The following is a 16,740-nucleotide window of genomic DNA, read 5'->3' as shown; positions in this document are numbered from 1 at the left end:
GAAAATCTGGTTTGAGTGAAACCCATCAGCTGTCACTATACAATAACCGAAAATATATGAAATATTTGAACAGGAACAGACCATATAGCCTCCCAAGCCTGTGCCACTGTTCAATAATCATATCACTGATATGTGATGAAAGTTCATACATTCAGCTTTGCTCATATGCCTCAACAACTTTGGTGTACAGAAATTGATCAAGCAATCCCAGACTACTGTTTTGATTCAACATTGATTCAACAAAATGTACTGATTCAACATCAACTGCTGTTTGTAGGAGAGTTGTAAACCCCTATCACCCTTTGTCTTCAGAAATTAGAGATCTCACGGGGGACCTTTTATTCTGTAAGCAGTTTAAATATACTCAAGTCTTATCTCAAAGAACATTTTACGTATCTAGCACATAAATGAAGTCAAGTCCACCTCCCATGGGATTACAGACCTACATTATTGCTATCAGGCACCAAGAGATTTTGAAGCTGGTGATGCAGGTAGGGGTGCATTCTGGTTGTTCAGTTAGAAGGGTGGAACAGATAGGTGAGTCACAAGATGGACAGGTTGGGGGGAGGACAGATTTTGAAGGTGGTGAAGTCAATATTCAGGCCATTGGGCTGTAAGCTCTCAAAGCAAAATATGAGGTGTTGTTCCTCCAGTTTATGTTTGGCCTCACTCTGATAATGGAGGAGGCCAAGGATGGGCATGTCAGCAGTGGAGTGGGAGATGACCTACTGCATCTACTGCATCAGAGATAATGGGAACTGCAGATGCTGGAGAATCCAAGATAACGAAGTGTGGAACTGGATGAACACAGCAGGCCAAGCAGCATCTCAGGAGCACAAAAGCTGACATGTTGGGCCTAGACCCTTAAACACATTAACAGCTATCCAACTGAGCTAACCAACTCAGCAGTATGCGCTCATGACTTCATAACAATAACAGACAGCCTAAAATTGATTGTATTTGTTAACAGTTGATTAGTCTTGAGTCAATAAACGTGGAGCTGGAAAAGCACAGCAGGTCAGACAGCATCCGAGGAGCAGGGAAGTCAACATTTTGGGCCGAATCCTTTTACAGGACTGGGGAGGGGGAAGGGAAGCTCAGAAATAAATAGAGGTGGGGTGGCGGGGGTGATGAAGGGTCTAGGCCCGACACGTCAGCTTTTGTGCTCCTAAGATGCTGCTTGGCCTACTGTGTTCACCCAGCTCTACACTTTGTTATCTCTTCTACTGTATCCATTTTTCTTAATGCAGCCTCCCCTACATAGGGGAGACCAAATGCAGACTCGGGGACTGGTTTGCGGAGCATCTGCGCTCTGCACGTACCAAGCAACTCGACCTTCCAGGTCTTTAACTTTAGCACCTCCTCCCACTCCCCTGGTGACATGCCCATCCTTGGCCTCCTCCACCGTCAGAGTGAGGACAAACATAAACGAGAAGAACATCACCTCATTTGTTGCTTTGGGAGCTTACAGCCCAATGGCCTGAACACTGACTTCACCAACTTCAAAATCTTCCCCCCCCCCACCCCCAAAACTGTCCATCTTCTGACTCACCTATCTGCTCCACCCTTTGCACTGACTGATCACAATAATCCCCTACCTGCATCCACCTACCCCCCGCCCTCCTGCTCCACCACCCCACCTCTATTTATTTCTGAGCTTTCCTTCCCCCTCCCCAGTCCTGAAAAAGGATTCAGCCCAAAATGTTGACGTCCCTGCTCCTCGTCACCTGCTGTGCTTTTCCAGCTCCACATTTATTGACTCAAAACTAATCAACAGTTAACAAGTACAATCAATTTTAGACTATTTGTTATTTGTATGAAGACATGGGAACATTCTGCTGAGTTGGTTAGCTCAGTTGGATATGTTTCAGAATAAGATCAACAGCACTGGGTCATATCCATGTTTTGGCTAAAGCTGTCTCCTGCCAGACCCCTGACAAACCTGCTCTCACCATGAGAACTGGGAGCATCATAATTCAATACTTATCATTTAACTTAGAAAATTGGGAGCTTTAAAAAAATCTTACTGACTGTTCTGCAGTCCACATCATAAATTTGAACGATACTTCACCAGTCCAAAAACCATGAAATTTCTTTCTTTTCGAAACATAATTGATTAACAAAGAAATAGTGCTGCTGACCAAAGTATTTTCTGAAAATAGTTTCCATATTTCTTCCTCTCCCTCAGAGAAGCACAGTCAATCCTCTTAACTCATTAAAGGCAAGCATTTATCAAAGAAAATTAATAATATTCTCCATGCCTTAGTACCAATTTATAGAACAAGCCTATTCTGAAAAAGGATCTACATAATAATTTTAATGCATACCCTTTAGGTTTACTGCACAAATAAAACACAGAAGTCTGAACAAAGGCATTTTACTCTGCCTTAGCCTAGAGGAGATTGAAAAGACTGTATTGTATTATTGAAGAGATTTTACTTCGGAATGACTTGCGTAGAAAAATTGTCTGAAAAAGAGTTTCCATATTGATTCCTAAGAGAAACTGACACTGCATGCTCTCTTACAAAATGGATTCTTTTTTTAAAAACATTCTCCTTTTCCCTTTGGTCACAATCAAATTTGATAAATTATGCAGGTGAAAAGAAAGTTGAGTTATTACTCCATGCACTACCATCGTGATCTCTCGAGAATGCATTCTGAAATGAAAGCTATGATAATAATTGTGTTCACAACACATCTTACCATAATATGTCTCAGAGTGCTTTACAAATTGTATTAAAGTGTTTTTCCACTCTGTAGCAAGCAACAGACATTTTGCATATATAAAAATTTAGATCTTCTATACAAATAATACTCTTGTAAGATAACAAATTCTCTTTTGTGAAGAATGTCCTTTTATTTTTGCGCTGTTTTAGAATTATGGGCGGAAATGAGAACGAACTGTTTTGGAAGCAGTGTTTTAAAGGACTGCTGCACACTGTGAAAAGCAAGCAGGCTAACATTTAGAGCTAGCACTGTGTAAACAGCTGTTTGAACAAACAGTATTTGAAGTTTGGGTTGTACAGATATTAACTGGGTGACAACAAGAAGTTGATTGATCTATGGACTGGTGACCAGTTATCAAAGACAACGGCCTTTTGTCTGCCAACAACCATGAGAGTGATTGTCAGGTAACTGAACAGCTTGGATCTAGGAACAAGATAGACAGAGAAGTAGTTTGATCTCCACCAACTCAGGAGCTGTCTCCCTGTACACTACAGTCAAACCGACTTTAAATCTGAAGAAAACCAATTTATCTTTCCTTCAGCAGTTATTATAAGCTGTGATACTTGAATGACTTTTCTGCTGGTCAGAATGTTGTTTTCTCAGGTTTCTTTATCGGAGAAGAGGTTGGGGGTTGCAAAGTGAGGACATCTTGAGAAGAATCCCAACTCCCACCAAGTGATTTTCCATTTTCCCTTTCAGAGTCCCACGCACTTCGCTGCTATTCCATTCTATTCTCCTATTATCAATATCCTGGCGATTACCGTTGGCCAGGTACTCAACTGAGCCAACCCTAGAAATACTGCAGGAGCAATTTACAGTTTGGGACTTTAGTGATGAATAAATCACCTTGAAATACCTCAAAAACTGTCCCTAAATCTACAAAATAAAGTCAGGAGGGTGACGGAATACTCTCAGTTTGCCTGAATGAGTGCAGCTCCAACATCACTCAAGAGGCCTGACACATCCACGGTAAAGTGCCAGTTGACTGGAACACTATTGACAACTAACACACAGTGACAGTTGCTGGAAAAGCCCAGCAGGTCTGGCAGCACCTCTGAAGGAAAAAACAGAGTTAACGTTTTGGGTCCGGTGACCCTTCTTCAGAACTTAAGAAGGATAATGATTTGTGGTTGCTGCAGGTCAATCGTCACAGTCCAAGGACATCACCACAGCAGTCTCTCAGCGCCGTGTCTGATGCCCGACCATCTTTAGATGCTTCATCAACAATTCTCCCACCATCAGATTATGAGGTAGGTGTTCCCTCAACCAGAAAGATCTGGATAATAATTGGGACGTAAACAGTGGCAAGGAACAATTATACACATAATTGCCATCTTCAACAAGAGAATTTAATCGTTGCCTTTGAGTGATGTTAGAGCTGCACTCTTTCAGGCAAACTGACAGTATTCCAATACACTCCTGACTTTACTTTGAAGTCTGAGTGACAGGCTTTGGGGTATTCACACATAAATTGTTCATCACTGAATAGCCAAACTCTGATCTGCTCCTGCAATACTTTAGGGTAGGTCCAGTTGAGTATCTGGCTAATGGTCATCAGTACGATGGTGATAATAGTGTGTTCAATGATGGTAATGCTGTTGAGCGATACTGAGCCCCATACAACCATCATCATAAGCATCATCAGATCCAGCACATCAGAATAGAACAGGTCACACTGATCAGAAACTGAACTGGTCCAGCCACATAATTACTGTGGCAAAAACAGCAGGTTAAACACGGAATTCTGCAGTTATTTATTCGCTTCCTGACTCCCCAAAGCTTGTTCATCACCAACTATTGAGATAGAGTGCTGCCTAGTTGTCGTAAACTATTTGCAGGTTTAAAAAAAACTTAAGAAGCTCAACAGCACCTATGTCAAAGCAGTTCATTTGATTGGCAGTCCAACCACAATCATTCAATTGACTTCCCCCATCTTCAATGTACCTCAGCTAGTCCCTAAAATCTACCTGATGCAATGCAACATCTTGTCAAGGCTTTTTGTGCAGTGCGTTCCAAACGCACAATGGCTCGTGCCTAGAAGATCAAAAGAAGCAGGTCCATGAAGGTGCAAGTCACATCTCATTCTTACATGAAACCATACTGCTTTTCCTTTCTGATTTCTGAAATTCTGATTTCCCTACTTAACAGCAGCAGTCTCAGAACACCTTCACTATGTGAATTGCAGCTGTACAAAGAGGTAATTCATTATTGTTATGATCACAGCTAGAATAGAATCCCTACAATGTGGAAACAGGCCCTTCGGCCAATCAAGTCCACACCGAACCTCAGAGCACCTCACCCAAACTTATCCCCCTATAACCCACCTAATCTACACCTCCCTGAATGCTATGGGCAATTTAGCATGGCCAATCCACCTAGCTGGCACATCTGTGGACTGTGGGAAGAAACCAGAGCACCCGGAGGAAACCCACGCAGACACGGGGAGAATGTGCAAACTCCAGACAGACAGTCGCCCGAGGCTGGAATTGAACCTGGGTCCCTGGTGCTGTGAGGCACCAGTGCCAACCACTGTGCTGCCCTAATGGTACCATTGCATGAATCAGATTCCATTATAAAAACTCGCTCAACAGATTTTTGTTGATAGTTTAATTAACATAGTGGTCATTCCTGAAACATAACCACTCAAGGTTACAGGGATTCTTTAGTAACAGAACAGAAATTTATTGCAGAAAAAACAAACTAAATATAGAACATAATTGGAAAGATCTTGAAACAAAGTCTCATTTCATTTCCCAGCATTGTTTTACAGACTCAAGTCTAAAGAAATTACCCCATTGTATCAAATCTTCAAATTTCTCTGAACAAATTCTCGATAGCTTTTTTACCCTCTGAGCAATGAAGCCTTCTTACAGGAATACACATGAAACAAAGTTCAGATTTCCTCAGCGTTTAATAAACTGCAGATTTCTAACCAAATATTTCTTCTTTGCAAGCTTCAAAAATTTAACTTTAACATAGAGATAACTGGGTTTTTCCCGAACTGTCCTAAATTCCTTTCTGGGAGAGAAATTATATTTGCTCCCAAACCCAGTCTGGTCTCCTCCAAACTTCGCTAAAAGTTTCCAGTCTCTGGATGTTCTAAGTTAAAACCAATCTTTGATTATTCTGAAACAAAAACAAGATAATGGTCTTCAATGCTTACATTCCCAGTTACAGCCTACCAAAGTAAATACAATTTTTCTGTTATCACTCCAGGCCTTGCTCTCCAACACATTCTAGATTACTTAAGTGTTCCAGAAGAACTATCTAAGCTAGTAATTTTTAAAAATAAACCTTCCCCAAAAGTAACACATGCATGCTGCTATTTTAAAATCCAACCACTTAATTAGATATTTATACAGGTGAATCACACCTCTCATTGCACCGCCACGTTCTCAAGGGCTAATTAGGGATGGACAACAAATTCTGAGGTTGCTGGAAGGGCCTACACACTAGGAATAAATTAAAAACAGAAATTCGAATCACTTTTCTCATCCCATATTCAGCAGATTAGAAAAAATGCAAATTGTGTGACTTTACCAGACAACAGCTCTCCTTGAAAGTCTTGAGAATGTGAAGGTCAGCCTGTTATTGAGAAAACTCATGCATGTCTGCTCCAGTGGTTCCTAACACTCCCAATTCAGTGTAAGTGTTTTCTCATGACAATTTTGAAGAAGGATAATCACAAACTCAAAAGTGAATTCGTTAAAGAACACAGATATATTTAGTATCCTATCAGTGTTCATAAAAAATATATTAAAGTAATATAATGAATAGATTGTGTGGTTATTGCCGTTTATGCTTCATTAAGCACTTTAACCTGCACAAAGTAAAAACAGCTATTGTTCAAAAAAGTCATCTTCTCCAGATTAAATTTCCATGATTTAGATTGTGAGCTTACATCGTGTAACACATCATTCTAATTTCTCTAAGCACATTTGATTTATTGCTGTACAAGATGTTTTGTAAAGTTGATGGAGGCATTGATTTACTGGTTCACACACTATAGTACATCTTATTACTTTGGAATGTTATTAACACAGTGAAATTCTACTCTTACAACTTTTTCTGACGTACTTTGCATTACAACAAATGGTTTTCTTCATCTGATTTTAAAAGATTGTAAGAAATTTGGTGGACAATGTGCAAAAAAAATCTTATCGCAGTGACATTTGAACAGTTAATAATGAAGGAAATATTCCTTGTTAAACCTTACTAAAGAATTTGGAAGCCTGCATTCTAAACAAGGAGATTCTGAAGTCCCTTTTAATCCAGTTGGACAGAATTTCAACCGAGTGTTTTCAGTGACATTCACAGTAATATACCATACGCAGCAATTTATGTAAATCTGAGAAAGCATGACTCCAAAAGGTCACAAAAAGCAAAGTTACAAAAATTGTGCCCGAGTCTGTTTATGCTTTGGCCAACGTCAAGAGATTCCAGAAGAGGTGGGCAATGTTGTCCAATGAGAAAGAAACAACTTTTTGCTAAGTTCTGCATCTAGCATTGCCACTGACTGGAAGATCTAGGCCATTAATTGATAATTATTTCCATCATTTTTGTTCTAAATTAGTTTTAAATACGCTACATTATGTTCTAAGTAATAGAGGAAAAGTAATGGGGCTGCCGTTATTTAAACAACAGTCAATAATTACCATCCATAAATGCAAAATGTAACCAAGTTCAGTAAAAAGCTAAAGATATTTGGGAATCAGAAAACTAATGCAAGTCATAAACGGCTAAAAAACACACAGAACAGAAACTGACAGTAAAAAAATAGCCTTCCCGCAAAAATGGCTGTGACCTCGTTACAAATGTGGTAGAAAGCAACATGAAAAATATTTTACTGCACCAGAAGCCAAGGTAATCTATACGTTCTAAAGTAAGGGAAACAATGGGATTTCTGGGTAATATTATAACACAAAGGACCTTGACACATATTTGAAGAACCCAAAGCAGCTTGTAAAAAAACCCAGAAATTTCTGGAGGAAATCAGCAGGTCTGACAGCATCTTTGGGAAGAAAGCAGATTTAATCTTTCAAGTTTGGTGACTCTTCATCTGGCCAGCTGAGTTTCTCCAGCAACTTATGTTTTCACTTCAGATCTCTAGCATCCGCAAAATCTTTATTTTATTCTGACGTGGTTCGTGAGCTGACAGTGAAGGAGAAAGAAAACAAATGGGTAAGACTTAGTTAAAATTAAGTCTTACTCTGAGGAACCTGGCTTGATAGGGTGTGTAAGGTCATAAAACATTCCTAGAAAATTCACAGAGACATTGTCAAAAAAAAGTTGAAATCTAATTCCATAAGGTGGTAAAGGCAATTTAGTCAAATAGGTAGGTTAAAGGAACATCGTTTAGAAGAAAAGAGAGTGATGATTAGGGAATACATTTTAGCCATCAGGGTGGCTTTTTGGTGGCACTCCTACCAACGCTAGAGTGACTAAAATTAGCAAGGCACCAGTAATAGTGGAATTCAGATATCTTTCGGGGTTAAAGTGTTGGAGGTGGTTAGGGATAAGGGCAGGAGAAAGCATGAAAAGACTTGAAGCTGGAGAATTTTAACATCGAGGGGCTGCTTACAACCAGGAGTGGACAATGAATGTGAATTTGTGCAAGTTAGAGCAGACCAGTTTTTTTGGATGACTTCAAGTTTACGTAAAGAGAAATGCCTTCGGCTGGCTAATGATGGAATGTCATTAATATAGGTCACATTGCCCTGAATCCTGGTTGCAACTGTTGCGATAAGGATAAGGATATGCTTCGCAAGAAAAGTGGAACAAAATGGGAGAAAATTGTAGTGGTAATGAATGAAATCCAAACTAAACTAGCTTTTAGGAGATAGAAGAATCAAAAGGCGTGAATTATCTCAATAAATGGACTTCAGTAAGGTGTTCAACAAGGTTCCTCATGATAGACCAGTTAGCCAGGTTAGATCACATGGAATAGAGGGAGAACTAGGTATTTGGAAACAGAACTGGCTCGAAGGTAGAAGACAGAGAGTGGGGGTGGAGGGATGCTTTTCAGCAGTCTGCCACAAGGATTGGTGCTGGGTCCACTGCTTTTCATCATTTCTAAAAATGACTTGGACATGAACAGAGGAGGTAGAGTTAGTAAGTTTGCAGATGACACCAAATTGGAGGAGTAGTGGACAGTGAAGGAGGTTACCTCAGAGTAAAACCAGACCTTGATCAGATGTGCAAATGGGCCAAGAAGTGGCAGATGGAGTTTAATTTAGATAAATGTGAGGTGCTGCATTTTGGAAAGGCAAATCAGTGCAGGACTTATACACAATGGTGAGATCCTAGGGAGCACTGCTGAACAAAGAGACCTGGGAGGGCAGGTTCATAGCTCCTTGAAAGTGGAATTGCAGATAGATAGGATAGTGAAGGCAACATTTGGTATGCTTGCTTTTATTGGTCTGTGCATTGGATAAAGGAGTTGGGAGGTCATGTTGCATCCGTACAGGACATTGGTTAGGCCACTTTTCAAATACTGTGTGCAATTCTGGTTTCCCTCCTGTAGGAACGGCACTGAAAAGTTTCCAAGAAGATTTACAACGATGTTGCCAGGGTTGGAGGGTTTGAGCAATAGCGAGAGGTTGAATAGGTTGGGGCTATTTTCCCTGGAGTGGAGGCTGAGGGGTGACTTTATAGAGGTTTATAAAATCATGGGGGGCATAGATAGGATGAATAGGCAAGATCTTTTTCCTGGGCTGGGGGAGTCCAAAACTAGAGAGCATAGGTTTAAGGTGAGAGAGCAAAGATTTAAAAGGGACCTGAAGGGCAAGTCTTTCACGCAGAGGATAGTGTGATATTAAATAAGCTGCCAGAGGAAGTGGAGGAGGCTGGTACAATTACAACATTTAAAAGACTTTTGGATGGATTATATGAAAGAAAAAGGTTTAGAGCGATATGGGCCAAATACTGGCAAAAGGGACAACATTAATTCAGAATATCTAGTCAGCATGGACAAGTTGGACTGAAGGGTCTGTTTCCATGCTGCACAGCTCTATGACTCTAAACAGGATCTGATTAAAGCACTCAGTCCCAATCCAATAAGTTTTATCACATTTTCTTCAAGCATTTTTGATCTAAACTTAACAATCATGGATGAAACCATGATCCAATTTTCCAGTTTCTAATGATCAACATTATATATAGAAACAAATTACTGCAAAAGTCAGACCAGCACTGTTCACTTGAGTCAAATCATTGTTTGTGCACTGCATTCCAGAGTTTGTAGCAGGAAGTTGACAGTGGAACTGTCAGTCATCAACATTAAGCAGTAAAGCAAAGAGCAACCTCTGATAATTGCAAGAAGAAATGCAGAAATTAGGAAGTTTCCCAGCTCCTCCACAAATTTCATTAAGTTCATACCTCACCAAGAGATCTGACATCTAGTCTATTCAGTGTCATTTAAAATTGACTTTTACATTATATTTATTAACTCTCTCTTTTTCATGGAAAATTAAATTTAAAAAATGCAGAGTCTCAGTTTTTCAGATTTTAATTGTCATTTGAGATCTAAATTTTTTTTGTTCATCTCCCTCTTAACCCCATTCTTCTTTACTTCTTTTCATTTTGTTTACTGCAAATGATTTTTACATTGAATTCAGTATTCTAATCTGCACTTTTTTCCTCATATAATGCATACTTTGGAAAAGATTATTTAATCTGACTGTTTGGAAAGCTACAACATCGTCTGCTCTGTTCACACAGGTTCATACTTCTTAAAGGAGAGAGGTACACATTTTTTTCTATGCAACAACTGTAACAATATCAGAGATAATGGGAACTGCAGATGCTAGAGAATTCCAAGAAAATAAAATGTGAGGCTGGATGAACACAGCAGGCCAAGCAGCATCTCAGGAGCTGCTCCTGAGATGGTGCTTGGCCTGCTGTGTTCATCCAGCCTCACATTTTATTTACTGTAACAATATGGTGGCTTGTAATGAGAGTCAAATGCCATCATTTCCCACAGGTATCTGAACAAAAACAAACATTCTGTTTGGATTAAAACCGTGAATAAAGACTCTGCAAAACTGAATCAATTGCCTAGATTTACGTCCAGTTTATACATGTCCCCAGCCAAATGCACTTCTTATCAGATTAGTCATGTGTGTATTAGCATGTAATAGGAGGGAAGGAAAAAAACAGCTGGATAATTGTCATATCAACTTCATTTGTTCCATTTACATTTTTTCTCTCCTTTATCATTCCAGATGTCTAAAACCATCTTTGACACAAACAAATCACCACAACAATTAAAATTACTTCACAGCAATCAGCACAATAGTGCTCCTACCTCACTGTAGTAACACAAAGAACATATAGTCCTCAAAGGTACTGCAGAGGGTCATAGCCTATGAACTAAATCATTTCACTCTCCGTCTAGGTCAAAATAATTTGGTGGCACAGACTATCGGTAGTCATGAATTGATAATGGCACTGAGGTGACAACAATGCATCTGGGATTTAATGAACAGTTAATCTTCCCAACCAATCAGACATTAAGGAATGATGGTAAAGGAGACAGGGCAAAATAGAATTAGATTATATTCAAAGAGATAAATAAAGGGAAGGGAAGAAGACCTGGTTTAAAAGTAGTTACAGCAGCATAACAGTTACATCACTGAACTATGGTTTGCAGATATGGGTTCTGCAGTGCCTGCACCTTCACTCCTACAGTGCCATTTTGCATCCAGAATTGTGTTCGGCCAATGAGTACACACTTTGATCTTGCTCTTTGCCAGGTCCATTCTTGGGTACGTCAGGAGCAACGGCACGAGGACTGTGTGCCAATTATGCATGAGTAAACAGGTGGTAATGTCATTGGATAATATTAGCTTCATCCAGTAGTATCAATGTCAACATCAATGCTCCATTCTCCGCCCTCTCTACCTTGCATAGCTGAAGTAGGCAACAGCACAAATGTTATTTTCGAGGCTGTACTCTTTAAAAGGATCAGAATGTTCATTGCTCATCAACTTTCTCTGACTATGAGTGAATTATAACGGGTTTGGAAGTTTGTACTGTAATTTAAAATTAAAGTCTACAGTAGGGGTCTGCCATGTGGCAATCCTCGATTCTCACATTAAGGGTTTCGCTCACAGCCTTGCATTCCTTAATGTCCTCGTGGTTGTTCTGCAGCATCAAAATTAGCTTGAGAAGAGGAGGAGTAGGGCCCACAGCAGAAGCTGTAACCACTTCCATTCCCGCTCAGTGTCTCCAGAGACCATTCCTCTCAATGCATCCTCACCAAGTAATACGGCATTTTGTCAATCATGCACTGCCTGGTCAAAAAGAAGACTGTATAAGTTGCCTTCTTCTCCTCCTTCAGCTGCTCTCTACAGCCCTGGTGGCAAGGATTGTGCTTTCATGAGATGACAATGCAGACTTCAAATGACCAGCTTATACAGCATAAGAGATGTGGATTTAAAAAAAAAGGAAAATACTGTGCTCTTCAATGGATAGCCAAATATCACATGATCGGCATTCAAATGCTACAAAGACCTCATTCATCCATATCTCTGAAACTTCTTCCAGTGCCATAACCTGACAATGGTGTGTGTCAAAAATTCTATGGCACTATTGCAAAGAAGAGCAGTGAAGTTAGTTCCAATGTCGCTTTAACATTAATCCCTCAAGCAACATCACAAGAACAGATTGTCTGGCCATCATCATTTTGCTGAGTATGGGGTTTTGCCACATAAAAAAAAATGCCTACTGTGTTTCGTCAACAACAATTTAAAGGTATCCCATTAGCTGAAAGGTGCTATGACATGACCTGCATCAATACTTCATTCGACAAAGTTTTGTTCCCCTAGGGTAGGGGAGTCCAAAACTAGAGGGCATAGCTTTAGGGTGAGAGGGGAAAGGTTTAAAAGAGACCGACGGGCAACTTTTTTACACAGTGTGTGATGCGCATGTGGATGAGCTGCCTGAAGTAGTGGTGGAAGCCAGTGCAATTACAATATTTAAAAGACAGTTGGACAGGTACATGGTTAGGAAAGGCTCAGATGGATATGGGCCAAACTCAGGAAAATGGGACTGGTTCAGTTTAGGAAATCTGGTCAGCATAGATCAGTTGGGCCGAAGGGCCTGTTTCAATACCGTATGACCCTATTACTCACAATGGTAACTATGCATTCAGCTGTCCAGGCAATAAGCTTTAAAATTCCCCAGACATCACTCTCTGCTTCCCTCCTCTTTTAAGACGCTCCTCAAAATGTAACTCATTGATCTTTCCTCATTTCTCCAGCTTTAGATTCATATCAAATCATGTCTGATCTTGCTGTGAAGCACCTTGGGCATTTTACTAGTTTAAAAGGTGCTGTATAAATGCAGGTTGCTGTTGATAATCTTCGAGAATTGTGGCCTGCAATTTACTCCATCCTCACAAGCCCTGCAACTTTGCACATCAGTTTCTGAACAACGCTTCACTCTCTCCCTGTGATTCATCAACCTGCTTTATTTATTGCAGCTTAGTCATTGCCTTTACTATGGTCAGTGACTTTTAAGGAACTGTTACATACACCATTCACAACCGCAAAAACAAATTCTACCTTCAACTATAGCTTCATACTAAAGTATTAATCTTGCCTCATAATCATAATGTGATAAACTCCTGAAAGGCTTTGATCACCTTTGCAGGGAAGAGTAAAGCCTTTCCCTGAGTGAGTGTGTTTGTCAGTCAATGACAAAAACAACCAGCTCCTTTAGAATTATCAGGACGATCAGCTGAAACCGAAGGGACACACAGGTGACTGACTGGTGAGTGTGCACTCTGTGTGAAGATCCAAGCATGATATATTTAGATTTTGAGGACGCCAGAACAGAGAAGAGATTAGTTGGGTTTGAATTATTTATTAACCATCATTACTTATTGAAAACTTTCTTTTTATTTCTCAGTCAATAGCTACTCTGTAAATAGGCTACATATGTCTCTGGGCTTGGTTTTGAAGACAGGATTAGGGCTGCTCGTTATTTAAGCACACAAAATAATCCAAGGCACTTGGAAAATAGGCAATGCTTTTAGTTCCTCTGCTGACCATATGAAGAGAGCAAAGAGAAACAGCATTAATTACTGATTAAGAACTTTCTTATTGTAACTCACAATAGGACCACAATAATAGATATTACTATATTAAGCAGGCTGCACACGTATAGGAAGATCGCAGAGTACAACAGGGAATTTTAAAAGTGGGCCAATAAATTGAACAGGCTGTAAAACCAAAACACAGTTTAAATAATTAAACAAGAGTTAGTAGAGCGGTGGAGAGCTGTTTCCTGAAGCTTGTCATTATTATCAATGCTGCAAAAAGTGGGACTGCTGCAGGAACTTTTAGTACATATAAAAGCCGAGGGAAATACAAATTCTGGTGCTTCTGAACATAAATGTGCAATGTCAGTCAGAGATCAAAGGAATGCACATTGTGGAAAATGGGATTCTCAGTAGTGCAGAAACATTTACTCTTCTGAGACTAGTTAAAGTAGTACAGTACTCATTTGGTAGCCTGCTTCCATTCTATTTTACATCTGACTTGTGGGCATTTGAAACGGCTGAGTGTTAATCACAGGAGAAGGCTCCTGTCAACATTCTTCCCCTTGATTAGACCGAGGTTTCACCTCCCAAAGAAGTCTAGAACCTGCCAATGTTTTCTTTCTCAGAGGTCTTGTCAGTGTTCTATTAAAAATTACACTGATATACTTACTCAGACAATGTACAGAAGTGAGCATTCTATCCCAGGGAGAACAAAAACTGAAAGTTTCCAAATTCATTTTTCATTTGGAAGTTTAGAAAATAAATTAGAAATAAAATGCCAATTTTTCAGAAGGCCACACACTAATAAAGAATAAACGAAATAATGTGCATTTATACAGTGCACATCATGACCCTTGAATGTCCACATTGCTTCATGGCCAATGAAATACTACCAAAGACCTGTCACTGTTGTAACATAGGGAATCACATCTCGTGCACAGCAAAGTTTCACAAATAGCAATAAAATAAATGACCAGGTCACCTTTTTTGGGTGATGCTGTTTGAAGGACAAGTATTTGGCTGTGACTCAAGACAACACCCTGCTCTTCTCTGAATAGTGACACATGATTGGTTATGTCCACCTGAGAGGGCAGACTTAATTTAGCAGGCCAGATTTTGCTGCCGAGACAATGCAGTTAATGATGCTTGTCCTTAACAATGTGGAAATAGTCCAGCAATTTGTGATGGAGAACAGCTACTCAGGAATTATAAAATTCCTGTTACAAGTTGCTGGATGATTCACAGTGCTCCACCATCATCTTCGTCATAATGGCAGCTCAGCCTCAACCCCTCCATAGGTTTTGTGGAATTCTTCCACTTATGCAATAATTAGCAGTGAGCACGGCTACTTAATGCATCGTTGGTAGATGTTCAAGATTTGCACTTCTGCAATAGCAAATCAACGTCTCTCATCTTAAAAAAGGAATTTAAAAGTGCAGAACTTCGCTCTCCAGTTAAGTAGTATTTACACACATTGTTCCCCACAATTCATACAACTAAACATTAATATTTTTCCTATTTTCCTTTGTCTCTTTTCCTCTTAAGCCAATCTTTCTCCTTTCCATTTCAATTTATGCTCCCAATTTAACTCAAATACATACAACTCCCTTCTTTACTCAATCATTAAAATTTCATGGTAAGGGAGATAGCCTATTAATCCAATCATTCACAAAGGCCCCAGATACCACGTTGCTATTATTAGCTTGGATCTCCAACAACTTGGGCAACAAAACATTTTCAGATGAAGGGCAAAAGAAAAATTCCAACTGACAATGCACACTAGCAAAATCTGGGTCAATCTACTCCAAAGCTGAATACTGATGTCCAATTTGAAAAGATTACAGTAGAGGACTAGTGTGCTGAGAATTTGTTAACACCATTCCCTCACGCTTTCTTCAAAAATGCTGTGATACTTGCTGCCACTTGGAATGGATTAGTACTTCTATTGAACCTTGAAAATGTTTCCATATTTAAATTAACAAGTTGATAGCCAAATAAGAAGAGGGGAATGGCAGAGCTTCTCATGCTTTGGACATCCTCGGTTCTGAAAAATATTAAATATCAATTTGGAGGACAGCCAGAAATTAGTTAGACAGGAAAAGTTTCCTTTGATCCAAAGAAGAAGAAACATAAATGCTTCCCAAATGGCTTAAGAGTTAACATAGTCAGTATGAGACAATCAGACTATGAAGGTCTCCCAGGTTTGATCCCTGTTCTGTCTTCAGTCACAGATAATATTTTGGGAGTAACGAATGGCATTTTAAAAAATTCATTCATGGGAATCAAGCATCAATAGCTCAACCAATGTTTATTACCAATCCCTTGAGGGGGTGGTTGTGAGCTGCCTTCTTGAACTGCTACAGTCCCTGTGGGATCTATCATTAGGTATTGAGAGAATAGGGAGCAACGTTGACTATAGGAGTTTCACTTCTTATCTCTGTCCAATTGTCTCAGTTTTGGCTCTGATATCCCCATGGTGGAACAGTCCAGTGGCAGTCAACGTCAACATGCACATGTAAATCTAACCACTCAGGTGAAGTATCTGAGGGATATAGCTAGGGGCCTGCAGCTTCGCAGTATGTGAAGGTCTAGCATTTTTATGTTGAGGAGCAGGTGTCGGGAGAAGATCTACAAAGAAAAAGAAAACTGAGCATGTGGAATCCCAAAAGTTTGGAGAGAAATAAACAGTGGCAATTAAAAAAAAAAATCAGACCTGGCTGAGCATCGGACAAATCTGCCTGTTTTAGAACTTGTGAGCTTTCTGCAGACGTTCCATTCTTCGTGTGATATTGGTGAAACAACACATTGTAATGGTGCCTGCAAAAAAAGGAATACAGTAAGACTTGTGTTTTTGATAATCCAATCCAAGGCGTGCAAGGAGATTATTGCATTTAATACTCTGAACAAAGAGTACAAGGCATCGCTTCAGGTTTTAATTAATTAGCCAACTTCAGCACCTAGCTGCTGGT

General features: G+C 39.7%; 1 protein-coding gene across 10 annotated transcripts in view; it reads right to left on the bottom strand.

Moving 5' to 3' along the window:
• Positions 1–16,740, bottom strand: part of LOC125457503 (nicotinamide/nicotinic acid mononucleotide adenylyltransferase 3) — a 78,721-nt gene that overhangs the window by 20,424 nt on the left and 41,557 nt on the right. For 7 of the 10 annotated variants that reach the window (XM_048541773.2, XM_048541779.2, XM_059651040.1 and 4 more), the window contains one exon: positions 16,485–16,588. The exons of the other annotated variants lie outside the window; for them this stretch is intronic. In XM_048541773.2, the coding sequence (XP_048397730.1) occupies positions 16,485–16,588 (104 nt within the window). The remainder of the gene's footprint in view (positions 1–16,484; positions 16,589–16,740) is intronic. 10 annotated transcript variants of the gene reach the window in all.

This window comes from Stegostoma tigrinum, chromosome 14 (genome assembly GCF_030684315.1).
Source record: "Stegostoma tigrinum isolate sSteTig4 chromosome 14, sSteTig4.hap1, whole genome shotgun sequence".
In the NCBI taxonomy this organism is placed as follows: domain Eukaryota; kingdom Metazoa; phylum Chordata; class Chondrichthyes; order Orectolobiformes; family Stegostomatidae; genus Stegostoma; species Stegostoma tigrinum.
The sequence above is the reverse complement of the archived record's forward strand: the minus strand, read 5'-3'. Positions and strand labels throughout refer to the sequence as shown.